Below are 25,329 nucleotides of genomic sequence, written 5' to 3'. Positions count from 1 at the left end.
TACAAGAACTTAGCCCAAAAATTCAAGCACCTTTTAATCCTTGAAAACACAACATTAAAATTTTAGCATTCAAAGGCGTCTGGCTGTATCTTCAAGACATAACATAGGAAGTAGTGTCCCTACAAGCCTGGTGGTTAAGGGATCCGTGAACTGTGTATGATGTTCTTAAATAATTAAATATTTCCTTTGGATATTTTTGTTTTATAAATTTAAATGAATGCCAAGTCCATATTACATCAGCTGAATAGCCATGTAACAAATGTGCACGTTACTTGGACGACAATTCTTTCAAAAAGTGTCGTTTTATTTCATTTTGGCACTCTTAGGCTTCAACAGGATAGACCCTCCAAAAACATTTGTAATATTGCATTTTACAATAAAGGCTACACTTTTGTACACTCTTTTTGCCCCCAAAATGTTTTGAAAATGATAGCACTTTTATGGAAGAGCTTCAGAGTTATAATTCAGAAGCAACAAAATAAAACAAAACAAAGAGCAAAATAAAACACTCAAAGGTTTGCAGGGGGAAAAAGGGAAGATGACAGACACAAATGAGGATTTTATTTTACAGCCAAGTAAAACAATTTGAAAAGGTGCACATGAGATGGCCGGTGGTAGTGGCAGCGGGGGCCCGGAAGAGCAGAAGACAGAAAACAAATAATGAGGGCAACGCTGCACAGACAGATGTTGACAGACCAGTGTATGGCTTGTGATTTAGCTGTAGGGGGAAAAAAAAGAGGGGAAAAAATGAAAGAAAGGAGTGCGAAGCATGCAGAAAAGAAAACTGCGGGTAGGCATGTTGCACTGTGAAATTCTCATAAGAAACTATGGGGCACTTACATATTAAAAGTAGTTAATGGATGTAGTGGTGCATGACAAGAATTCGTTCAATATTTAAAATTTAAAAATGAGATAGTAAATCTAAAGTTTTCTTTAGCTGCAAGCTGTAAATATCAAAATGCTTCAAAGAAAGACATGCAGTTAATCTTCACCGTTTAAGAGTTTCAATGTTTCCATTTAATACAAATACCGACACAGATATACTTTGCCTTTTCTTGACTTAAGTCAGTGCTTCTCAAATAGTGGGGTGTGTTTGAATTTGGGGGACATTGTTTAACCGTCCTAACATGAAGTGAGATTGCATATCCACTATATTAGGGGTCAGGAACAGTGTGCGCCCAGTGGGGTTTCTATTGCGCATTCAAGTTTTACACATAAGCACAAAGTATGAATTGTAGACAGTAAGGCTAGATTTACACTGCAGAGATCAATGCTTAATTCCATTTTTTTTGGTAATAGCCAATGTTTTTGTAAGATGGTTCACATTTCCAACTAAATGAGACTTGTATGCGACTTGATCTTCCTGTGTGAACGCCACAAGAGCCCCCGCATGCGTAGAAGAAGACATAGGACATCACACGCAATGCGCTCATGTTTGCAGAAGTTCTCATTGATGTCAACGGCGGAGCTTTGTCCTCCCTAAACATTAATTAAATCTAGAACCTCGCTTTTTCCCAATTGAATACTTTGTGTGGTGAGATATGAAAGTAAATATTGTTAACTACCACGAGAGGATACTGTCGCTTTAAGAAAGAACCCAAGCGTCACATTGCAAAATAGCAAGGAATAGCAATAGAGGGTTGTTCTGCAAATTACAAAATAAACAAGTGTTCATCTTCCATGAATGTGTGACTTCAAGACACTTTGTGTTTTTGGCTGCCGTGGTTGTTCATTTGTTCACTTCCTCATGCTTCGAACGCAGAACAGTGACATTTTCCGCCAATCGATTACATGCCGGTCGCATGAATGCGCTACAAACATCCACACTGAAGTCACACTACAAAAGGGCCGATATATATCGGATTTGGGACAACATATGAACGTGGCCTGTGTCTGGTGTGAAAAACAAGATTTGTGCCGTTCAGACAGTCTTTAACAGATTGGATACAGGTTGCTTCTGTGCAATGAAATCAGTTTTCCCTGCAGTGTGAACCTAGCCTGAGTGTAGCAGACACTCAAGTTAAACGATGGAATATATATCTCACAGAGAAGACAGGTGGATAGAGGCAAAGACAAATGTAAATCTCCTCCCAAAAGCCAAGACGAGGAATGATGACAAATTTAAAGTAGTGCTTTGCTTCACTGTTACTATTGTAGGAGACAAGGAAAAACCAGAATTCTTACATGTGTCTAGCAATGTTGGCAGCGGAGAAAATGGAGCAAAATAAATTGAAGCTCCACTTACAGATATTACACAGCAATAATGCTGATCTGCTTGAGTTTTGTTCAGCTAAAATATACAAAAACGAAGCGTATATGTGGCATCAACAGAGGCGAAGTGGCCCCATCAATATTGAGCAATCATTGTTTTGTCCTCACTAAAATGTGATCACTTGTAAAAAAGATCGATCAACGTCCCATTCTACAAGCAGTGCAGTAAAGGTTAAAGCACATTCTCTGCTGAATATTTGACACATAGGACAACTATAATGGTGGTGCCTTTACCCTATTTCACGCAAGACTTATGTTAGGTTATGATTTGTTTCCAAACAGACGTCCTTGGTGCTGTATATTGCAAAAACTTAACTCCTACTTTGGTAAACCAGTGAGCGTTGTTGGCATCATAAATGAACAGGAGCTGAGAGTTGTCATGACCCGCTTTTAAAAGTTGTGTTGTAATATGTACTTATTTCATTATCTTTGAATTAAAAAAAAAAATCAACACTTTTAATTGTATTTAACATAATTTCAGTATTATAAGGATTATCTAAAAGCCCCTCATTGGCCAGAAATTTGAAATTGCACTGAATAACCCGGATGGGCCTTATACATTCACCTTGCACAATGTCTGACCATGACCACTTCTTTTTTCTTTTTTTCTGCACTATGATGACTATGTTTGCACCAATGCATATGCTGACTATTTGTTTGCACTATGATGACTTTTGCACCAAATGCAATATTGCACAACCCTTACGATACCAACAGTATCACGATAACAACTGTATGTAACATCCCACATGCCGACATTTCTTGTGTAAATACCATGTAAATTATAACTATAGCCTTATCCCCCTTGTTTTATAACCTTATCTTCTGGCTCATACCTCACTGTGAATGTGTAAAACTGGAGTGTCATGCCCAATTTCGTTGTCACAATACGTTAACCCATTTTGTAACAATGACAATAAAGGTATATTCTATTCTTCTTCTATTCTATTCTATTGCAGAAACCAGTGGATAAGATTGGAAATGCACAGTATTTATGTGTTAAAGTTACTACACGAGGATCACAGACTAAAATCACAATAAATTATTCCATGCAATGAGATTCAAACAGGGGTCGTGGCGGTTAGGGGTTTTACAGTTTATACATTCTCTTTACATCTTCACCTGTACATCAATGTTGCAAGATAGAAACCAAAACTGACTTTTTTTTAAACAAAATGCTGTACAAGATATTTTATGTACACATGCATTAAACTGCATCGGATTTAATGCACATGTGAAGTGGAGATACTGTTTAACCTATCAGTATGCAGCACGAATTGCACTATGTAAATCAGTGTTTCTGGCACAGTAAGTAAAAATAATGTGATACGAAATAAGCTCCAATGCCTTTGCATGCATTGTATTGCGAGCAGTAAAGTATTGCAAATTTAATCAACGACACTTAGACTGATCAATCATTGCACAGGAATAACTCGAGTGTACAAATAGCCCAGCGGTGGTCGGTGGTTCGCGCCCCGGCCGAGTCATTCCTAAGACTTAAAAAGTGGTCGGCGGCGCCCTCTGTTGGCTGCGGCTGCATCGGCTCGCTACAACGGGTCAGGTGCAATCGACATTTCGTTCTGTGTACATTGTTACACAGAATGACAATACAAGGAAATTATTATTATTATTATACACAAATAAACACGGTAGCTCTAACAGTATTCTCAATTCCATGCACCTTATGTATGAACAGCATTTTTGTTTTTCAGGTTATTTATTTTAATGTGCTCTAGTTAAGGTGGATGTTCAGTTTAAATAGAAATTGTGAAGCACTGACTTAAAAGAATTGGTTAGCAAAAGCAAACATGCCACAAGGGGGGGCTATTTTTGTTAGAGTAGCCATGTGTGGGTGAACTACTAAAAAGGAATTACACGCGCACACACAAGAATCCTGTTGAATTACATTGAAGTCATGTCGTTGAGGGCGTGGTCCAGCTCCTCGCTGATGGCCTTGTACTTCAGTTTCTGGGCATACAGCTCATCTACAGTGGAGGAATTATTACCAAGGTGATGGACCGGATTGAGACAAAAGGGGGAAAAAAAGGGGAAGGAAAATGAAATGTCATGCAACAAAAGGCAAAAGAAAAAAATGAAGAAAACCAGGGAATGGAGCAGGACGGTAATAGAAATGTGACAGCTGCGAAGGTAGCGACAAATTCCGGAGGAGTTACCGAAAACGCGACTGGCCGGACACCTGCCGGCCTTTTACAGCCAAGATCGGATTGCGAGACGTTGAGAACCGCCGCCAACCCCAGTAACAGCATGATCGCGCAAACTTTTTCCGCTCGCAATAACCCGTTAAATAGTCGGACACCCGTGTGAACGATGTCACACTGTATTACATTTCAAAGAACTATTCCTACGAACCAAATGTGGGTTCTAGAAATACCCGTTAAGATTTAAAATAAATGTGTTCATACCCTCCAGGTCATCGATGGTCTTTTCAAGCTTTGCTACCGATCTCTCGGCGAACTCGGCACGGGTTTCAGCCTGCGAGAAGGAAAGGAAATGGGTGCAATGAATAAAATAGAATTCTCTTTGTCATTGATAACAACATAGGGAACATGGTTTGCAATGAAATTAGACATGGTACGAGAGGATAAACAAAAACTTAAGACTAAAAAGAGAAACGTGAGGTAAGAATGCTAGGATAAAAAGTGCTTGGAGACTGGCCAAGTTGTGAGTGCAATTTTCTTAATTGTGCATAAATACTTTAACACATAATACAAATGATTTCTGTTAAAAATGAACTCAGGATTCAAATATAAAGTCGTTTTTTTTCATTCAAACTTTTTAAAATTTAAGTTGTGTTGACCGATAAATTCTCTCTCGTCATTGATCAAATTGTGAAACATTGTATGCAACAAGAATAAACATGGCACTAGGGCAGTCGCAAAATATGACTTATTCATCTAATCGCGAGAATTATTCATGTTCACAAATGTTTTTTACATTTGTGATTAGTCCTTTTTCATTCCACCCCCTTTTGTGACCACCCTTAACTGATATGTAGAGCAAATGGCACCAAAGTGTTGAGAGGCAAACGGCGCAGACAACATCGGCACTCTGTAATGTGGTCATAATGGAGGAGCAACCTTTTGTTTCAAAACCACGCACCACTTTGGTATTTTAGACACATTTTGGGTTTAAACAGAGTGACAGCGATAAGCTAAGCTCCAAAAAAGAGGCGGTCAGGAAACTTTGACTAAACAAGGTGCCAGTGGAAGGGGCACAACTAATCTCATGCAGAATTTGGAGTCCATTCACCGAGCTGGTTGACAAAGGAAAAATGGCAAACCATCCCGGGGGTTCCAGCTTGTCAATTAGAAATGCGTGGAGTTTACACACAACAGTGTAAAATCGTGCATGCTAACAGATTGTATTACACATTACTGAAATGCTGCCGTTCAATACAGTTAACAAATCACTGTTCAAAGATATGCTGTACAAGTTAAATAATTTGTACGACCTGCCAGGCAAAATAAATTTAGGTTTTAAAGTTTATATTTAAGTTGATGTCATGCTGAAGTTGTCAAATTGTTTTTTTTATTTACAGTTTCTAGGAGAAAATGTATGTTTACTTAGTTACATACCTCCTTTTACTGTTTCCAGTCTTTGTTTTCAAAGCCTAAGAACTTCAAGTCAAGAGAGATTTGTCTGCTGCTGTTAGCTGCTTTCACTTTAAATGCGTTGAAACGTTAAAACTTGAGAAGCAAAAATAAATGTATCTGCTCAGCTGCTGTATTCACTTGAAGTGTGTGTGTGTGTTGAAATCACAGTATTTCTCTCTTATCTGTATACCTCATTTTTGCATTTTGTACTATATTACTGAAAAGTTGAGTCAAAGACTTTTACGACCTGTTACCTCACCTGTGAATTGTTCCTCAAAAGGTTTAAACCTAACAAGCTGAAGTCCTGCACTGTTGCATTTGTTTTAATAAAAGAAACAGAATGTTAAGTTAATAATGATTTTTCCCAGACTTGATTTCTTGACCATTACATTGCTCTTCTTTATTAAAGTGTGCAGTATATGTAATATTAAGCTGATATTATCATAGTAGCAAATAATGTAGATTGTTAGGTTTATTTTTGGGACAGAATATTCACCAATCGTGATTATTTGTGTGACAATTAATGGTCTCCAGAAATTCCCAATTGTGACAGCCTTACATGGCACTCAAGGGTAAACAATATATAAACTCTTCCTCACCTCTTTCAGCTTGTCTGTCAGAACCTTGATCTCCTCCTCGTACTTGTCCTCCTTCTGCGAGTACTGTGTTTTTTGCAAAAAGAAAGTCTGTCACAATACAGCTACAAATATACTACACTGTTCTCCAACGTGGTGCCCACGGGCACCAGCGTGCCCCCTAAGGACAACTGAGGTGCCTGCGGACCTGTTCCAAAAATAGCTCACCAGTGCTTGGTCATTGTGAGTTTCTAGTAAAATTATTTTTTTAGTGGTTATCCTTGTCTAGTTAACCCTTCTTCTAATATTTACCCTGGTAATAACATTTAGAAATGCATTTAAAACTATACCTCCCTTTTGCTAATAAGTGACGGAAAGTAGCCCTCAACTTGAAAAAGTTCAGAGACCCTTGCACTTGGGGCTGAGCAATATGGCCACAGAATAACATTTCCAGTTTATCAGGGAATCTAGAAATGTTACCATTTCGATCGATTTTACACAACGGACCTTTCCCAATACATATACTTGGAAGCGACAGTGAGTATTATATTGTACAGGGGTCTCAAACTTCATTTACTTGGGGGCCTGTCGAAGCTCAGGTCCGGATCGGGTTCGGGCTGAATCGGGTTTTCAACCAGAAAACCCCTTGACATTAAATGGTGCACTTATAGACAAAAATTGCTCTTCAAAATAAGTTCAGTTGCACTACACAATAAAGTGACATATAATGGTTAAACATAAACATTGTCCTTTTAAAGGAAGGGTTATTAAATAAAATAATACATCCTATGCAGATGTTCAGACAAGAAAATCGTAAACCTCAGAGCTAGAGTCAAAACAAAAATTACTCATGGCCTGCACAAACCTCTTTAAATGCCACAATCTACAAAGCAGTAATAATTGTTTGATAATACAATTAACCATGAGTTTTTCAAACTAAACTCATATTCAACCAAACTCACGTTTTATCAAACTTCTTGCTCACCTTCTCTGCCTGAGCCTCCAGAGACTTCAGGTTGTTCTGCACAGTCTTTAGCTCCTCTTCAAGCTCAGAGCATTTGCTGCAGGGTGGAAAATACCGCCATTGAGGTGTATTCAGGTGAAACCAATACTTAGCGTGGTGAGGGCTCAGACCTCTCAGACAGTTCCGCGCGTTCCTCTGTACGTTCCAGATCACTCTCAATGATCACAAGCTTACGGGCTACCTAAAGACAGAAACACATCAAAATTCATGTGCAAGTTTTTCCGGATTCGACCAGCTGGGAAACTCGCCTCCTCGTATTTGCGGTCAGCCTCCTCAGCGATGTGCTTGGCCTCCTTTAGCTGGATCTCCTGAAGCTCCATCTTCTCCTCATCCTTCATCGCTCTGTTCTCAATAACTTTCATGCCTCTAAAGGGAAGGGAAAGGGAAAGTTGCTTATTTCAAATGGATGTGATTAAAAAACACGCAAGTGCACCTATTCTGTCGGGATTAAATCAAGGGGACCATAATAGATTTCTGTCACATGTGAATCCTTCCGTCAGTAACTAAATCAACCATAAAAAACTATTGGTCGGTTCAGCCTATTTAATATGTGGGACAATACATTTTTATAATATTTTTAATTTAATAGAAGATACCGTTTAAGTCAACCCACATTTCTGTTATTTACAGGCATGAAAATACTTCAGGGCTTGAAAAGGTGAGGAGAGTGAAGTGGAAATACAGTTTTTGCGTATAACGAGCACTCTTTTTAGTAAAACATTTTACCTACATTTTTGTTGACTTTTCTGCTCAAACTAAGCATTAAAATTGACTAATGTTGAATTCACGCGGCCATGATTAAAATCATTTATTGACAACTGTGAAAACAATAACATATATATTTATTTCAAATTCAATTCCTCATCAAATACACCAAAGTGTTGTTTCTCATGTTGTAATTTTTTTGCATTTATTTACATTTTTTAGATTCTCTGTTCTCCAACATTCGTCTCTGGTAAAATTAATAAAAATAATGCAATAATGAGAAAATTGAATGCATGTTACACACCAATGAATACAGTTCCAAGTCTTACTTGGAAAAAAATATTGCGCCACATACGACAGAAAAATCAAGGTCCTGAGCAGTCTCACAGACTACCACTAAAGAACGCTCATTATATTTTTTCAGTTAGCGCAAGCAAAATACTACGCACACACTGCCTCCATAGTAAGTGCTTATCATAAACTCGCATTTTATTTTGTCAATATCATTTTTATCTTATCACTGTATTTTCTTATGTTTAATTACTATTTGAATGTGCTTATAGTGATCAAGTAGATGTGTTCTATAGCTATTTAGGGTTCACTTGGGAGGATGGGAACAGACCAAGTACTTTTCAATTATTTTATTGTGGGGAATAATCTCATTACATGAGTAATTTGAGCGACGCGCACGATCCCGGAGCAAACTAGGCTTTTATAAACAGGTACCACAGTAGAGGAAAATTCTGACCCTCTAAACTCCAGGACAAACTCAAAGCTAGAAATGACCATATACTACGATAGTTGAGACCACTTTTCCTTTATCCATATAAAGAGGAAAGGCAAGGTGAACTCACCTCTCGCTCTCATCAGCAGCCTTCTCAGCCTCCTCTAACTTGGTGAGCGCTGTGGCCAGACGCTCCTGGGCACGGTCCAACTCCTCCTCAACCAGCTGGATGCGTCTGTTCAGGGAGGCCACATCACCCTCAGCCTGAAAGGACAGAGAAGTATAGTGGTACCTTCATATACGAGCACCTCTAAACACAAGAATTCGAATATACAAGTTTTATTTGTTACATATGTTTTGCGCTACGTACGAGGGTAAATGCAATCTATGAGCAGTCCCAGAGGCTACCACTAGAGACTCTTCATTCTTTGAATACAAAATGTATTGATATATATATATATATATATATATATACACATTTTTTTTAATTGTTCTGTGTCACTTTGTTTGTGCAAAAAATGAAAATGTTAAATGAGGTAAAATATTCAATGTCAGACGTTTTTTCCAAAAAGTTGGTGGTAATCCATAGTTATTCTGCTGCTTTTATTTCAAACTACACTCAAACCTAAAGAACCATTTTTTGAATCGGTCATGTGGTATACGCGCTTCGTGGTACATCCACTTCCCGGTTCTTCAAACGGCGCTGCTTACATCATCAACACACACCTTCATGAACCACTCATCTAATACTCGGCTCACGCTTCAGGGATTCGGATAGAGAAGCACATCACTAGTATGGAGGAACCTCATTTATTTGTGTCTAACGCACACCCAGAATTTGTCCAATAAAATAGGTATGAAGTTTGGTTGGGACTTTTCCTTAGCTCAAACTAACCATTGAAAGTGACAAGTGTTGTAGAATACATGCAGCCTTGATGCATATCATCTTCTAAAAACCATGTACACAATACTAACGTAAATTGAAAATGTATTTAATGTCCTTCAAAGTTTGATTCATCCTGAGACACTAAAACGATTTTTTTCCCGTATCGTTATTTTTTTTTTGCATTTATTTATATCTTTCAGGATCACTTTCCAATTTCTCCACTCTCTAACCTTTGCCTTTTGTAAGGTAATTAAACATTGTGATAATGACAAAATCTGGTTCAGGTTACACACGTATTATTACAGTACTCTACCCTGCGCAAACTAAACTGATTAATTCAAACGCACCACCTCAAACGCCCGATTCACTCTGGGAAATCTCAAAATTACCCCCCCCCCCTTCCCATTTCAAAACCTTTTCTCCTCATATCAACACTATACAATTCCCAGAGGTCAAACTTTTTGACTTCAAAACAGTACTTCTCTCATTAAAGGTGAGATTTTTTCTATGCCTGCATAATACAGGGTTTGTGGCCAAATTAAAGTACTTTTCAAGCACTTTCAAAGCCATTTATTTATCTTTCCAGGACCTGCAAGGGAAGAAATCCAGCGTTGATCAAAAGAGCATTTTTTGTTGTTGAGTTTGATGAAGAAGAAAGTCGTTATTTTGCTATTAACACATACTTTGTGCTATTTTGAGCTGTTCCCATCTATGATCTGCAATATTTTGATGTCAATGAGCTGCTATAAACTGACATGAATTCTGCGATTCTGCTTAAACAATCCATGCGTAGCTTGGCCACATCACACTTGTTTACACGGAGAGGGCTCTATCGGGATTGGATAAAAATTTAGTTCAATAAGGACGTCAAAAACAATGTACTGTGTGTATATAAAGCTGAATAAGGAGCCAATTTTGTGATATTGATTGCTCCGAAGCAGAGTGCATTCAATCAACTGCTGATCTTTTGCTTTTTGATGTACTCATTTTAATCTTTTTTTTGTGTGTGTTTATTTCAGAGGATCTGTGTCTAAATTGGTTAAAATAGAATTGGAAATTTTATTTTTGGGCATTTCTTTAGAGTACTTGATAGTTAACATTTTTAATTTATATTTTATTGTTTTGCATTTTTAGGGATTTTGCGTTGTTGTTCGACTTTAAATCTGTTCAAAGTGAACAGCTAAAATTATTATTTTTTACTTAACTTTTTTGTAGATCTGTGAATTTTTATTTTTTAATTACTATATTTGGTGAATATTTCTTTATTATTGATATTATATTGAAAAAAACAAAAATCTGAAGTCTGTTAGCGAGTGAAAGACTTCTGAAAGAGCCAACCCAAAAGAGACTGTTTAGAAATAGAACTGTCATTTTCACGCACCTAAATGTTTTTTTTTTTTTTTGGTCTACAGTCAGACTATAAAGAAACATGGCAATAATTTAAAGCACTTAACCAGAAATTCAAGCATTTTCCTGACCTTGAAAACTCAACATTAACATTCAAGCATCTTCAAGGATTTCAAGCACCCATACCAACCCTAATAATGGATTTGCATTTTATTGCAAAATATAATATCATATTACTCATTTTTTTGTGTTCAATTACAACCAATGTGTGTTTTTAATGAACAGAAAGATGTGTTTCAAACCTATTTAGCGTTAACGTCGATGCTTTTGGAAGTTAGGAACGAGCCAATTAGTTCTTAATTAGTTCATAAAGAAAATTTGTTCGTTACTCGAGCATTTTGATCTAAGAGGACGATCCCGGAATTAAATAAGCCAGTTTGACAAAAACAGCCAGCTTCATACCCGTCAACCTGTATGGTTTTGCCGTACAAAGTACATTTATTATGCATTCTAAGACGTGTACGATGTACAAGAAAATCTGTACGGAAAAATTCAAATTTGTCAATTATGGGTACCATCCGGTATACACCGACTATCACGAAACGGCAAATCAATCATGTCAAACGAGTTCAAGTTGTGGGGTGAAATGAAGTCTGTCTCTTTTTAGAGAACCGGCTTAACTTATTAAAGAGAGCCGGCTCTCAAACGGCTCACTTGCTTTCAATGCATTGTATTACGAATTATTAGGTTGTATAAAGAAGTTAAGAAAAAAAAGGTAGTATGAAAGTATAAAAAGGAGAAAATGAAAAAAGACATGTTTGTGGTTATCCATTTAATCAGTATATTACCAACAATAATTTAATGCAGAAAATGAATTAATAATTTGAATAAGAAAATGTATTATTCTACTTGATTATATTTGCATGTATTTTTCTTTCTACAGTGAACGTCCAAGCTACTTAATTTTTGAACTTTTTTATAATAAACCTCCTTCATGTCGAGCAACTCGGTATCTCACAACAAAATGTTAATTAACAATATATATGATATAACGAAACACATGTACAATATAACATGTTAAACTACATAAATAAACACGTTTGAAAAAAATATGATGCAAGGTTATTTGGTATTTTGTAAGGGAAAATACGACAGTTTGGAGACGTGGAGGTTGACAGGTATGCGGCTTGGGACGGGCGAGATGGAGGGGAAATTTCGCTTGCAGGACTTTGCAGCATCCAAAGACATTTTGGGCGTGGTAGGGATGCAGAAGGGAGGGATGGGTGAGGCGGGATGCAGTGGATATATTTAGTTCAGTATGAATTGAATTATTGAAAGACTAGCTGAGTGAAGATAGACCGATGAAAACATGGCCGCTTGATGCTAGTGGGGTGTTCCATGTTGGGGTTTTCTCACAAGGGGGAAGCTGTCGTCAGGCTAGCGTAAATCGTCACAGGGCGTTTTGACGCTAATGCTCGCCGGTCAGCAAGCTACAACAACGGTCTCGTGTCCAAACAACACCCAAAAGTAAACGCCTAACCGCCACGCTTTTTTGACCAGATTTACGCCTAATACTGTCGGCAGCCTCGGCGCTAATTGCCTTAAATCATTAGCGTCGGCTTACTGCTTCCCTCGCGCTCCTCTCTAGGTTGAGCTCCCGCTGGAGTAAGGCAGCCCGGTCCTCCGCCGCATCCGCCTGCTCTTGGAGCGACTTGATTTTCTTCTTCACCGCCTCCAAGGAGCTTCCACCGGCCATGGTTGTGCCCGGACTGGCGTTGCTGTGGTTCCGGCTATGCTAGTCGTCGTCACTGTCGTTGGCCACTGCTAAAAGGCGCCGCCGTTCGATACAAGGCGAGATGCGGCGCGTTTGATCCCTGCCCCCACTACACTTTAATCAAGTCCTGATGAGGATTGGGACGTGCCATCGAACCCGGAAGTGACTCCTTCGCACGGAAATTGTTTTGGAATGATCAAATCACTACAAGTCCATCATGTATAACGTTTATGGTTTTTTAAATAACACATTTTCCTACAAAAATGTTCCATTAAAAAATGTACAAATTGGGTGGCCTCATTAAGGAATGATTTAAATTGGAATCCCCTATGATGTGAGACAATCCAAAAACTGATATCGGAAGGTTTTTTGCGTTCACGGAATACCGTTTTAGATTAAATTAAAATAATTTCAATCATAATAATTTTACTGTTATGATAAACAATAACGATTATTAATTATTTGTTTTCTTAATTTTATCATTTATTTTTAAATGTTGTTAAAGGTCTGGTGCATCGTTTAAGATGTTCTTACAATATTTTATATAGTACCATATTTTACTATTAAGTATGAGTTAGCAATGCCTCCTGACCACGGAGCACATTAGGTCGGAGGAGACAGGGGGAAGGGCTGGGGACTTCCAATTTCACTTTTGGCTACCTCTTTGCTAACCTACAGTACCTACCTACTATGCTGATACACTCACTCACTCCTTTAATTTTCAGTTAACAAATTAAACTAACAGACTTAACAAAATAGTCTTAGAATCTAATTAACTGACTGATTTACCTGAACATTGCACATTTCAGTACTACGACTTTGAATCACGCGAATTTCTAAGATTCTAATTGTGTTTTCAAAAATGACATTTTTGATAAAATGTGTCTGAGTGGCAGCTGAGAGGTTAGCCCGTCCGCAGCACATTTCTGAGGTCATGAGATTTAACCTTCCTGTGTGGAGTTTGCATGTTCTCTCCGTGCTTGCGTGGGTTTACTCCGGGCACTCCGGTTTCCTCCCACATTCTACAAACAGGCATGTCATGTTAATTGGCCGGTACAAATTGTCCCTAGGTGTAAATGAGCGAGTGAGTTGTCTGTCTCTGTGTGCCCTGCGACTGGCTGGCAACCGTTTCAGGGTGTCCCCTGCCCAATGACCGAAGATGGCTGGGATTGGCTCCAGCACCCCTGCGACCCTACTGATGATAAGCGGTGCAGATAATGGATAATGAATTTTATAATGATTATTTTGGGCACAAGTCTCTTATAAGCTTTTGGTTTTAATCTGTCTTCCCATTTTCTATTCAGGGGATTTGTTTATTCTGTGATGTGATATTTGTTGTAATATAATTGAAAAGAAAAAAAAAATAAACGAGAAAGTACAAGTAAAACTGCTCAAAGATTCCAATTGTACAGTAGAGGCATGCCTAGTAATCACTCATCTCTTTTCAGTCGAGGGAGGCTTATTAATGAGTACTCAGCTATCCTCTGAGCATGGACATAATGGGCACAACCCGTGCCAAATGGGGCAGGCACATATTTGCTGAGGTTGAAGGTCAAACAATGTCGAAACACTGCAGTGTTAAGGTTGCACTTGGTATCAGCACCTCTGGAATGTTCTCAGAACGGCGGTAAACACTGACCTTATAGAGAACGTGCTAAATATAACATGCCCACAGGTGCCACCATTGCATTGTTTCTTTTTTTAATGTGGGCGAGTTCTGAAAATTCCTTCCTATCCATTGAAATGTTAAGAGGGTGGCAGTGGACTGAGTTGCATAATCCTCCACCACACGACTCAAAAAAAGAAAAAAAGAACAATGATGGGTGGATAATTAAGGGAAAAAAAGTCTGAGAGGAAGAAACCCAGCCTGAACAAGAATGTAATGAGTGACGTTTTAGGCCTTGGGCTTAAAATCTTACCTCCAATGCCAACCCTACTTTTATATCATACGTAAAAAACTCTGCTAGCAATATTTCTGAACAACAGTCTTGCAGGTTTTACTTAAATATCAAGAAAACAAAATTGCTACTGTCAGGTCAGACCACGGTTGGATGTCAAGACAGGGTTTCAGCAGAACACCAGGGGCATGGGGGTAGGGGAGAAGGTTGGTTGGTGAGGTAGCTCCAACTCACGTCTGTGGCTTTCTTTTCAGCCAGCTCCAGCTTTTCCTGAGCATCTTTCAGGGCTTCTGAATATTTGTCCAACTCGTCCTCTGTTGCCTTCAGCTTCTTCTGCAGTGCCACCAGGTCGTCTTCAAGCTGGCACACAAAGTCCAATTTAAAATCTGTCCTTGACAATGCGTTTCTGAATTTTTACATAAAATGGAATAGGAATTAGGATTCACAGTAGAAAATGCACCCAACCTGTTTGCTCCTGTCCTCTGCCGCCTTTTTGTCCGACTCAGCCTGTTCAGCTCTGTCCAAGGCATTCTCCTTGTCCAACTTGAGCATCTGCATCTTCTTCTTGATGGCATCCATGGTTGCTCAGGTGCTTGGCAGGTAAAACTGATTAAGAAAAAATGAGACTGGAGAGGGGCTCGGGTCAGAGCGTCTGTTCCTCACTGAACGCCAAGCTGGAGTGCGAGCTGGTCCAGGTCGGAGTATTGTCAAATATGTTTTAGAGACAGTGGGGGGGCAGACACCTGACACCACTTCGAAAACAGCAGCAGCTGCTTGCCATGACAGGAGTCAGACTTTTTGGAAGAAAGTCTTCAGTGATTCGCTCCTCTGAGATCTTTGATCACCGGTGTGCCCAAAGATGGGGCATGAACGTCAGATTAACAGATCGTCACCTCAACCCTTATTTCTTGCTCCACTGGGAGGTCCCAGCCCTTTTCTAACGGCGTCCTACAGCATCCAAAAGTGTCAATGACTAATATTGGAATATGACGCTGTCTACTATATATTTAACCATGGTTTGCATAATATCTTTATTTATACGTCTTCATTTATTTAGTCATAGTTAGTTGTGTTTTATGTTATAGCCAAAAGTGGTTTTGAACTTCCTTGTCAGGTCCATCACCTAATTTCCTTCAACAGAAGGTCACATCAAGAAAACTCCAATTCTTCACCCTGTGAACAAAACAATCAGTCCTCTCAGGCAAAGGTGGAGCGGCTTGAGCCAAACTCTTCTCCAAAGGGTAATGAGGCCATCTTTAGTAGGACCGTGCTCAAAAGTGGGATCCCTTTATGTTTAATGTTTAACTTTGTAGCAAATGTTTGATATATTTACGCACAGTGCATGGTGCTCCCTTTTGTTTAAGAATAATGGAAAGCCACCATATTATTCAATCTTGTAAATTTCTACAGCTATTTTTCTGAAGGTCATTTGTGCCCCAAATATTCTGTGATTAAAAACTCCAAAAGAACTGCTCGTCACTCCAGCCTTTATTTTGATCAACATAACACCTTACAAACCAAATATAAACGAGCACGCGGAGGAAGAAAAGAGCTTTCTTCTTCATGTCCAAACACCCGCAAAGTAATGAATTTGCCCACAACTCTCATCACGATAAAACGGTATCATATAAATGTCAGATTTTCATTTGATCCAATTTAAGGTTAGATATATTATTATTTTATTCAGTTTTGTTTTTTTGTTTTTATTATTATTTCCCAGAGTCTGCCTGTCGGTCCGTCTGTCCATCCGTCTATCTAGTTGATCGAGTTATTAAAAGAGTAATAAAAATTATGTTTGGAGGTATCTATCTATGAATGAATGAATGAAAACTTTTATTTCGAACATTAAAATAAAAACAGGACAAAAACAATGAGTCAACAACAAAATAATGTCACATAACATGTTCGAAAAGGGGTAGTCAGAAGCAGATACTTATTTTTCCTACCCCTTTATCTTCCCTATTAAATACATTTTACAAATTCTCTTTTCCTCTTATGTCTAATATAACAAGATCTCATGGATATACTTATTACATAGGTCAGATATCAATAATTATAATAATTACAATAATCACAGATTTTATACACTAATCTTCGCAATACCCATCCCCCAACCAGGGGTCAGCAATAAATGATTGGTGAAAAATTAATGCCATTAATTGCGAACAATTAATGGAATGGTTGCTTAAACTCATAAATCCATTTATTGCAAAATTTAAATAATTATCAATTATTGCGACCCATTAATTGCGAAAATATTCGGTTTTTTTGTTAGTCGATTGCGTCAACAAAGGTGCAAATTTTCACGCCGCGCGAGCATTTGGTATGCGGTCAAGGTCACATACACGCACAATCGGGACAGTGCATGCATACGCGTAAGCTACCGTGTTTCCCCCATTACAGTATAAGACCCACCCTGAATATAAGGCCCAGCTTTTTATGAGAAATGAAATTCAACCTTCCTGCAAATAAGAGGCTCATATTACCTATGAAAACCGTAGATATCAACGTTATTTAACAACGGCAATGCTTTTCTAAGAAATTTGTAGCGAAAATTGATTACTTTTGCACATATTTTTATTTCAAAACCTCAATTTTTGACGATGATTTTGAAGTAAGGCCGGCCTTATATTCGGGGAAACACGGTAGCTGTACGTACGTAGTGTGGTTGCAAAGCAGCTTTTGATTGGTCGGGACAAAATCGGGCTTGTTGATTGGCTCACGTTTTGCCTCAAGCACGTACGTCGTGGACGCACATACGCACACGTTGTACACCACTACTACTACGCTGTATTGATTGTAATCTTCGCACGGTTATGGGACCGAAGGAAAAAATGGTTAGAGAGTACTTCACACAGATTGATGTCGTCAACGGCAAATGGCGCTGCTCATGTGGCGCCGAGCGCATCCAACGGCGCAACACCGGTTGGAGCAATTAAATTACCAATTAATGGCTAGAAATCCAATAAATACCCATTAATTGGCCTTGCCGCGAAAAAATTAACATTAATTTTTTCGCACTTAAATATTTTTTTTTTTTCCAAAAATCAATTACTGATGACCCCTGCCCCCAACGTCATAATGCGCCTAGTTACCAAATGTCACTGCGGCACCAATGATAATAACAACAATAAAAATAAACATAATATTTATAATCTACCATCTATCCATCTTTGTTTGGAGTGTATGCCTTTTTCTTTCTTTCTCTCTGTGTGCCGTTTGGCACCAGAAAGCCAGGAGAACCCAAGAGGCGTCTTGAGTATTGGGTGCATGTGAGCTATTCATGCAAAGCTAATCCGTCTGATTAAATAATCCTGGTGTGGAGGGTGAAGGGTGTCAGGTTATCTGGTTGCACTTTGTGTTTGTCTTTCAGGGATTATTTTGGAAGCTCTGGGCTGCTGGCATCCTTAACGTTCTGGCTACTGCCAGAAAGGCTCTGCTCTTTTAGTGGAGTATCATTATCACTGTCATCATCGTTGTAAATTCTCTTTTTCTTGTTGTGTTAGATTGATTCTGAATAGTGAGAGTGTTAGATTTTCAAAATAAAGGCTGAAATGAGCAGTCCCTTCAAATGTTTCTGTACAGAATATTCCGAGCACAAATGTGCTACAGAACAATGGCAGTAGAAATTCACTTGAGCAAAATCTGAGTTGTGTCGTATTCTTGCAAAACAGGCTGGTCTGTAAACTGATTGTATATCTAATAGTCAAACATGAAAAATTAATCCACTTAATGACATAACATGTAAATACATTTTTCGAAGTGTTGTCCCTGAGTGCCAAAACGTAAAAATATGTTTTTTCTTGCTTTATAAAAATATATATATATATATATATATATATATATATATATATATATATATATATATATATATATATTATGAAGAGTTTGTCGCTCCTCACCGGTAAGTATCAAGCCTCGCACAATTATTTCAGTATGATGAATCACCTTTAGATGGCAGGAGTGGCTTTGATGAACTATTTGTCCACACATTGAGGAAAACCGCATTAAGCTCTGCATCGGGAACCTAGCTTAAGTCCCATCGTCATCGTCGGATAGGGATGACGTTCAGTGCATGTACGTGGGACAGGTTGCCCAAGAGAACACATGCACCATGGTGGCCGAAAGTTAATGTATTGTTCATGTTTAGTTCACGCATCAGTTTGATGTACTTGCAATAAAGTGTTATTTTGCAAGCAGAGTCCCCTTGTATTTATGGAAAGCATTGTTTAGATATTGGACATATTACAAATGTAAAAAAAGAGCTGCAAGGTGAAAGTTCTGCTTCAAATCCTCCATCCTTCAACAAAAGCCTTTTTTTCCTCAATTCGTTTTTGACAGGAGTATTTTCAATAAAGTAAGCAATGTTCAACTGTTGTTTACCAAACAATGGTAAAAGCTAGAAACATACTTTTTTTCAATGAAAGTTTTTTTTAAATGCTATTTCCTATGCCTATATACCCACAAAATTATATTTTCTTTCGTCCTTCAAAAATGGATAAAAATGGCAAAAATTGGGTGGCACCTGCTCACCAAATTTTCGAAAAACGTCTGGCTTTTAATGAGTTAAAGGGGTCTTACAGTTGAATAGAACACTTTACTACTGACAATAGGTACCAGCCTTCCTGTGTAGAGTTTGCATGTTCTCCCAGTACTTGCGTGGATTTCTTCAGAGCACTCCGATTACCTCCCACATCCCAAAAACATGCATGGCAGGTTTATTAGCTGGTCCAAATTGTCCCTAGGTATGAATGAGCAAGCGAGTTCTCTGTCTCTGTGTAACCTGGGACTGGCTGGCAACCAGCTGAGGGTGTCCCCTGCCCACTGCCTGAAGATAGCTGGGATGGGCTCCAGGACACCCGCGACCCTACTGAGGAGAGGCAGTGCAGACAATGGATGAATGGCAAATACAGGTCAAGTCAAGTCATGTTTATTTGTATTGCCCTTAATCACAAAGAGTCTCAATGGGCTGCACATACCACAGATTATTGCAAACCACAGACTTTTATTACACCATCCCCTGATCTTAAACCTAGATGAGTTCAAGGAAGAACTCAAAAACCTTAAACAGCCATAAAAAAAAGGTAATTCGATGTAAAAGAAACAACAAATGTGATTGTTTTATTTTTTAACTGTAAAATAATCAATTGAGTAAATGGGTCAATTTGTTTAAAATTACTTAAAAGATGTCATTTTGTTTAAAACAACCCACCAAAATTTTGTTACTTTGTTAATAAAACATCCAAAAATCATATTTTGAGTGACAGCGTTACCATACTTATTTGTCTATATTGGACTCCCGTGTTAGGGCTGCACGATTTTGAGAAAAAAAACGTAATTACAATTTTTCAGACCAGTATTGCAATTTCAATGCATTTTTTTTTTATTTTAAAAGAAATGTGCATTTTCTGTGCTCGTTGGTTATTTCTGTGAGTACTTAACCCTTGGATGCATGACCTACCAGTACATACATTCTTCCATGAGTGGAGTCGATAATTAGTGGGGGGAAACATCTAAATAGTAATGGCATCATGTCATGAACATGTTTTATGAGGAATTCCTGGAATATGATAATATCACAACTGTTTTTTTCTTTTGAAAGATTTTGAATAATAATAACCCATGAGGTTATTTTTGATCCCTCTTGTGCATTCAAGGGTTAATACTAGTGACATGGCCATCAGATTGTTGAGAATAGAAGACATGTCTTTATGATGTCAACAGTCACTGGTCCTCTTGGAGTCTCCAAATGGCCACTTTTGGAAACGCCAAGACATACCCTTAGAAAACATAAAATACTAATGTTTAGTTTTTCAGATGGTGATCAACTTTTACCTGCGACCAGGTAAGGCTTTGTGGTATTGTTCCGGCTGTTTTCCAGATGCCTATGTTACACTCATCTTGCATATGATTGCAAAAAAAATAAATAATAATAATCAGGCCAGAATAAAAAAACTAATATTTCTGTGTGATCTTACTTAGATTACTCAATGTGATTCCTTTGATTATTCTGCAGGATAGATACAAGTTTGACCTTTTCATTGTTTTACCATAATTTCACAAAACTACTATTACACCTTCATTTTTAAACATGCATTACAAAATTCACGGATCCCTTAACCACCAGGGTCATCAGGGCACCACTTCCTGTGGTGTAATGAAGGCAAGTACAGCCTGGCCCATTCCTCTCCCTTTTTATTTTTGCTCCCCCGAATGAAACATTATACTGGTTACCAGTACCAGAAGAAGCCTCCTGATCTGACTCAGACATAGCACCTTTATCATCTTGTTGCCGTTATTTTTCTTTGCAAAGCATCATTCTGCTCTTCAGCGATGAGCCGGATCTCGTTAGTGATGGGCAGAAGTGTGTGAAAATACTAAAACTAGATTCTATATCACTCAGGGGAAAAATAAGCAGATTTTACCTCATAATTTTCATTCAAGAACATTTTTGAGTGTTGACCTTTCCCTTCTTTGTTAAATCTATCTATCTATCTACCCTGGTCATATCCCTCGAGAGGGGTGACAGACAGCAAGACAAACACATACAAAAATTAGGAAAATAAAAAAAGGGAAGAAGTAGCAAAAAACACACACAAAAATGTTTGGACTATGGCCAACTGAAATACCCAAACACCCAAACAAGTTAAGCAACTCGGCACCTAAGTTGTTTTCGTCCCTCCAGATGAAACGGGACACAAGAAAGCGGCCATGTCACTCGGGTCAGGGTGACACAACACACTCTTCTGTTCAACAGCAGGGCCCGACAGCTTTCACTGGTTTACCCCTGTGGCGTCATACAGGTGCCCTGCCCATCCCTTAGAACACGTCTAAACATCCCACTATCCCTTTACAACATATCTCCACTCATTCCTATCACCAACAAGAGCTCTAGCTTAAATCAATTTTTTTCAAATTACTGTTAGTTTTTAGACCTTTTTTTAAAATGTGCTCCCACGTTGAAAACTTCCCAAGATCTAATTTAAGTGCCTTTAGCAACAAAAGGCGACCATGATAGAATATGCAGTAAGAGGGATTCCATATCTAAGAGTCAAAAGAGCAGCTGGTTGCAGGCGTAATTAAGGTCCTCAAATTTTAGTGCCACATAATTTTAGCTTGGGTGCCAATGGACAGGCTGGCCTCCATGTGTACAGCTTCAGGTTTAGCGCTGACTCAGAACTGCCATCTTGTCCTGACACCCAAGCAATTAAACAACCTGTTTTCAGCTCACGGAGGTCATTTTGGGACTTTATATTTATCACTCTCTTATACGCTCTAAATCCGGTGTGGGCTACTATTTGGAATCAGGGGTTGCTTTGGGTTAAAACATTTGGCTAAAGGGACAATCCTTGAGAGCTATCCATTTTTTTAATTTATGATTAAATGTACATGCAGACATCTACATATTATATTTCTTTAAATTGTTTTCAAATCAATTAATTTCATCAAATCCGTTTTGAAAAACTCACAAAGCTAAATATATTTGCATTTATGCATTATACTTACATTATATTTTGTCCTTAGTACATGCGTACCCATATATTAATAATATAAATGAATTTAAATAGGTAATGACAAAAAAAATCATTCACAAAACATAGTAAAAGTAAAAAAATATATTCAAACTTAGTGTACTGCAAAAAGTCAGGGGAAGAAATTAGGATGAAAATTAATAAAATAACTATAAATAATTATAATCACTAGGCAGCACGGTGGCGCAGAGGTTAGTGTGTGTGAGACACAGTTCTGAGGTCATGAGATCGAATCTCCTGTGTAGAGTTTGCATGTTCTCCCCGTGCTTGGGTGGGTTTCCTCCGGGCACTCCGGTTTCCTCCCACATTCCAAAAACATGCATTTCAGGTTAATTGGCCGGTCCAAATTGTCCCTGGGTATGAATGAGCGAGCGAATTGTCTGTCCCTGTGTGCCCTGCGACTGGCTGGCAATCAGTTCCAGGGTGTCTCATGCCCACTGCCCGAAGATAGCCGGGATGGGCTCCAGCACCCCCGCGTCCCTACTGAGGATAAGCAGTACAGATAATGGATGGATGGGTTTATAATCACATAAATAAATATTAAAAGAACAATACTTTTACCCAAATTATCCGTCTACAGAAGAAGTGTTTGCAGTGCATGCATGCAGCCTCGAAAAAAGTAAGAAAATGAGATAGAAGGATACAAATGTAAGTTAGACAATAGGTCTTTGTAGTAAAAATCTGTTATTCAAAAAGTCTTCACACCTTTGTTTAATGCAAGGATTTTGTAAAGACACGAGCAATAAGTGAATAACTTGGATAATTTTTTACCTTTTTACATGTAAACATCGATTATCACATGTTTGGTGGCGGCAATGGATTATTAAGGCATTAACGCAAGAGAGATGAATTCATAAATCTCAAAACACAAAAGACCATGAACACAATGCAACACAATTTATTTCCAGTAAATACAAAAAAATAATTTTATCATGGCCGGATAAATATCTTCTATAGGTCATCTTCCTCATCTAATCTGTTGACACACATACATAATAACATCTGGATCTCAAAACATTCTAATGCTGACAAACTTTTGTCACATAACCTTTTCTACAAATGATCTCAGAAGAGTGAAATAAGCTATTCACTTTCTCTTCCCTCTGTAAATGCGTACCTAGATAACACATTCAAAAAAGGGAGATGGGCTGACAAACAAATCCAGTTTGTTGTGAGTTAAATCGGTGTTTTTCAACCTTTTTTGAGCCGAGCAACAATTTCTTTCAATAAAAAATGTCCAGGCACACCTTCGAAAGTGTTTAACATGAATTTACATTGAATTTGTTGTTACCGTGGCTTCTAGAAATACAGCATATTTTATATTTTATTTAATTTTAATTTTGTTTTTCATGTTTTAGTATATAATTAAATGAGCAAAATGATCTTTTCCAGTTTTAACGTTTCCATTCTTTTATATAAAAGAAAAAAAGAAAAACCAGCAAGATAATGGGCACTATTTTTATTTTTATTTTATTTATGTCAGTATTTTTGCAGTGCAATCCTAAATAGCTTCATTCAACAAAATAAGGTATTTTATATATTTGCGCGTAATACCTTGCGGGCGGATGATTAGTATATAATCTGCTGCCCCCTACTGATATGGATGAATGTTACAATTACTCTTCTGAAAGAAAACATAATAAACAATGGCGGGCTGTTTTGAAAATATAAAATGAGGCGATTTCCTGTGGCTTACTGACACGGTCTCATTGCACACTAGCGTGCCCTGGTACACTGGTTGAAAAACACTGAGCTAGATGAACGCAGATTTACTTGGTCATCTAAACATGGTGCTCACGATTACCAGTGTGCACCTGAAGGATAGCTTAGGTGCCCGCTCACCAGTGATGGGTCGATGTGATTTTCTAGTAAAATTATGTTTTTATTGGTTGACTGAGTCTATTTGACCTATTCTGAAATAATTACCCCGGTAATAACATAGTAACAATGTAGTAATGACATGATAAGTTGTTATTTGAGACATTCAAATGCAAAAATTCCAATTCATGAGCTTCATGGACAAAAAAAAGCTGTGCAAGTATTGATAATTATTTTTAAGCAATTAATATGTAGAGTAGAATAAGAATGTATTCATGTATTAGGCAAATATATTTATTTATCTTTTTATTGGTTTATTTTACAGGAATTACAACGAACTCAATTCCAATTTATGGGTTTTATGAAATGAATGAGCAAACGTGCAGTTTTTTAGCTAGCTATATGGCCACCTTTTTAGCTTTCGAGCAAGCTATCTTAGCTAGCTAAATTTTGGCCTCCTCTCTCACTCACTATTGAGCTTTGTTTTTAGCTTTCTATCTGGCTATTAAGATGTCAAGGCCTTCATAGACAAAAACATGTATTCAAGTATTGATAATTGTTTTTAAGCAATTAGTAAGGAGAATAGAATGATAATCTATTTGTGATTTATCCAGCTCCCTTTTAGTTTTTTACCTGTTTACCTTTCTAGCTGTTTAGCTATTTAACAAACCATCTACGGTAAGTAAAATACTATTTTAAAAATTTCATATCAAATTGGGTGCCCACTGCGAAAATGAGTGACAAAAAAGTAGCTCGACACCTGAAAAAGGTTGGAGACACCTAATCTAGACAAAGGCCTTCAGTGAGTAACAGTGTTCTTGAAAACTGTCTTTAAATGAGGCATTGATGAAAGTATAGTTGAATTGTCCCCGTAAAAAGGACTTGAGTGTCATAAAAGATGATTAAAAACTTCAAACGTTTTTTCAAATGTTTCCATCAGGATGACAAACATTGGACGACATCACGACCACAATGACCAATGAGAGTGTCCACTAGTAAAACTGTGCCTGTGCATCCATCCTCTTACACACCGAGACACGGTAAAGGCTACAGACTAAGGCACTAATAAAAACACTACGAGCTCACACACAATAGAAAGATCTCCTTCCCGAAATGTCCGTTAATTAATAACAAGGTTTTTTGTGCATCTGGATAGCTTTG

The 25,329-nt window shown here is 38.0% G+C and overlaps 1 protein-coding gene across 2 annotated transcripts; it reads right to left on the bottom strand.

Annotated features, from left to right (window-relative positions):
- Positions 1-546: 546 nt before the first annotated feature.
- tpma (alpha-tropomyosin) lies at positions 547-15,397 on the bottom strand. Of its 2 annotated transcripts, XM_088334696.1 has the most exons (9): positions 15,284-15,397; positions 15,053-15,178; positions 9,044-9,177; positions 7,733-7,850; positions 7,595-7,665; positions 7,446-7,521; positions 6,485-6,547; positions 4,695-4,764; positions 3,908-4,256 (listed from the first exon to the last, which is right to left on the bottom strand). In XM_088334696.1, exons 1-9 carry the CDS (start codon positions 15,395-15,397, stop codon positions 4,174-4,176), a joined length of 855 nt encoding a protein of 284 aa, XP_088190822.1. In that variant the 3' UTR covers positions 3,908-4,173. The 2 variants fall into 2 exon arrangements, with proteins under 2 accessions (XP_088190821.1, XP_088190822.1); XM_088334695.1 differs by lacking the exons at positions 3,908-4,256; positions 15,053-15,178; positions 15,284-15,397 and adding exons at positions 547-718; positions 12,771-13,077 and having other exon boundaries at positions 7,595-7,661; positions 7,729-7,850.
- Positions 15,398-25,329: the final 9,932 nt, after the last annotated feature.

The sequence above is a fragment of the Urocampus carinirostris genome, chromosome 4 (genome assembly GCF_059441175.1).
Source record: "Urocampus carinirostris isolate Australia breed hairy pipefish chromosome 4, RoL_Ucar_1.0, whole genome shotgun sequence".
Taxonomy (NCBI): domain Eukaryota; kingdom Metazoa; phylum Chordata; class Actinopteri; order Syngnathiformes; family Syngnathidae; genus Urocampus; species Urocampus carinirostris.
Note: the sequence above shows the minus strand (reverse complement) of the source record. Positions and strands in the feature narration are given on the sequence as shown.

What these genes read in the sequence shown, in the direction of transcription:
- tpma (XM_088334696.1), bottom strand. Translation starts at nt 15,397, where the DNA reads ATGGATGCCATCAAGAAGAAGATGCAGATGCTCAAGTTGGACAAGGAG. An exon ending in CTGAAAAGAAAGCCACAGAC is followed by an intron (nt 9,178 to 15,052) that starts GTGAGTTGGAGC and finishes CTGTCCTTTCAG; the next exon opens with GCTGAGGGTGATGTGGCCTC. An exon ending in CGCGCGGAACTGTCTGAGAG is followed by an intron (nt 7,522 to 7,594) that starts GTCTGAGCCCTC and finishes TCCACCCTGCAG; the next exon opens with CAAATGCTCTGAGCTTGAAG.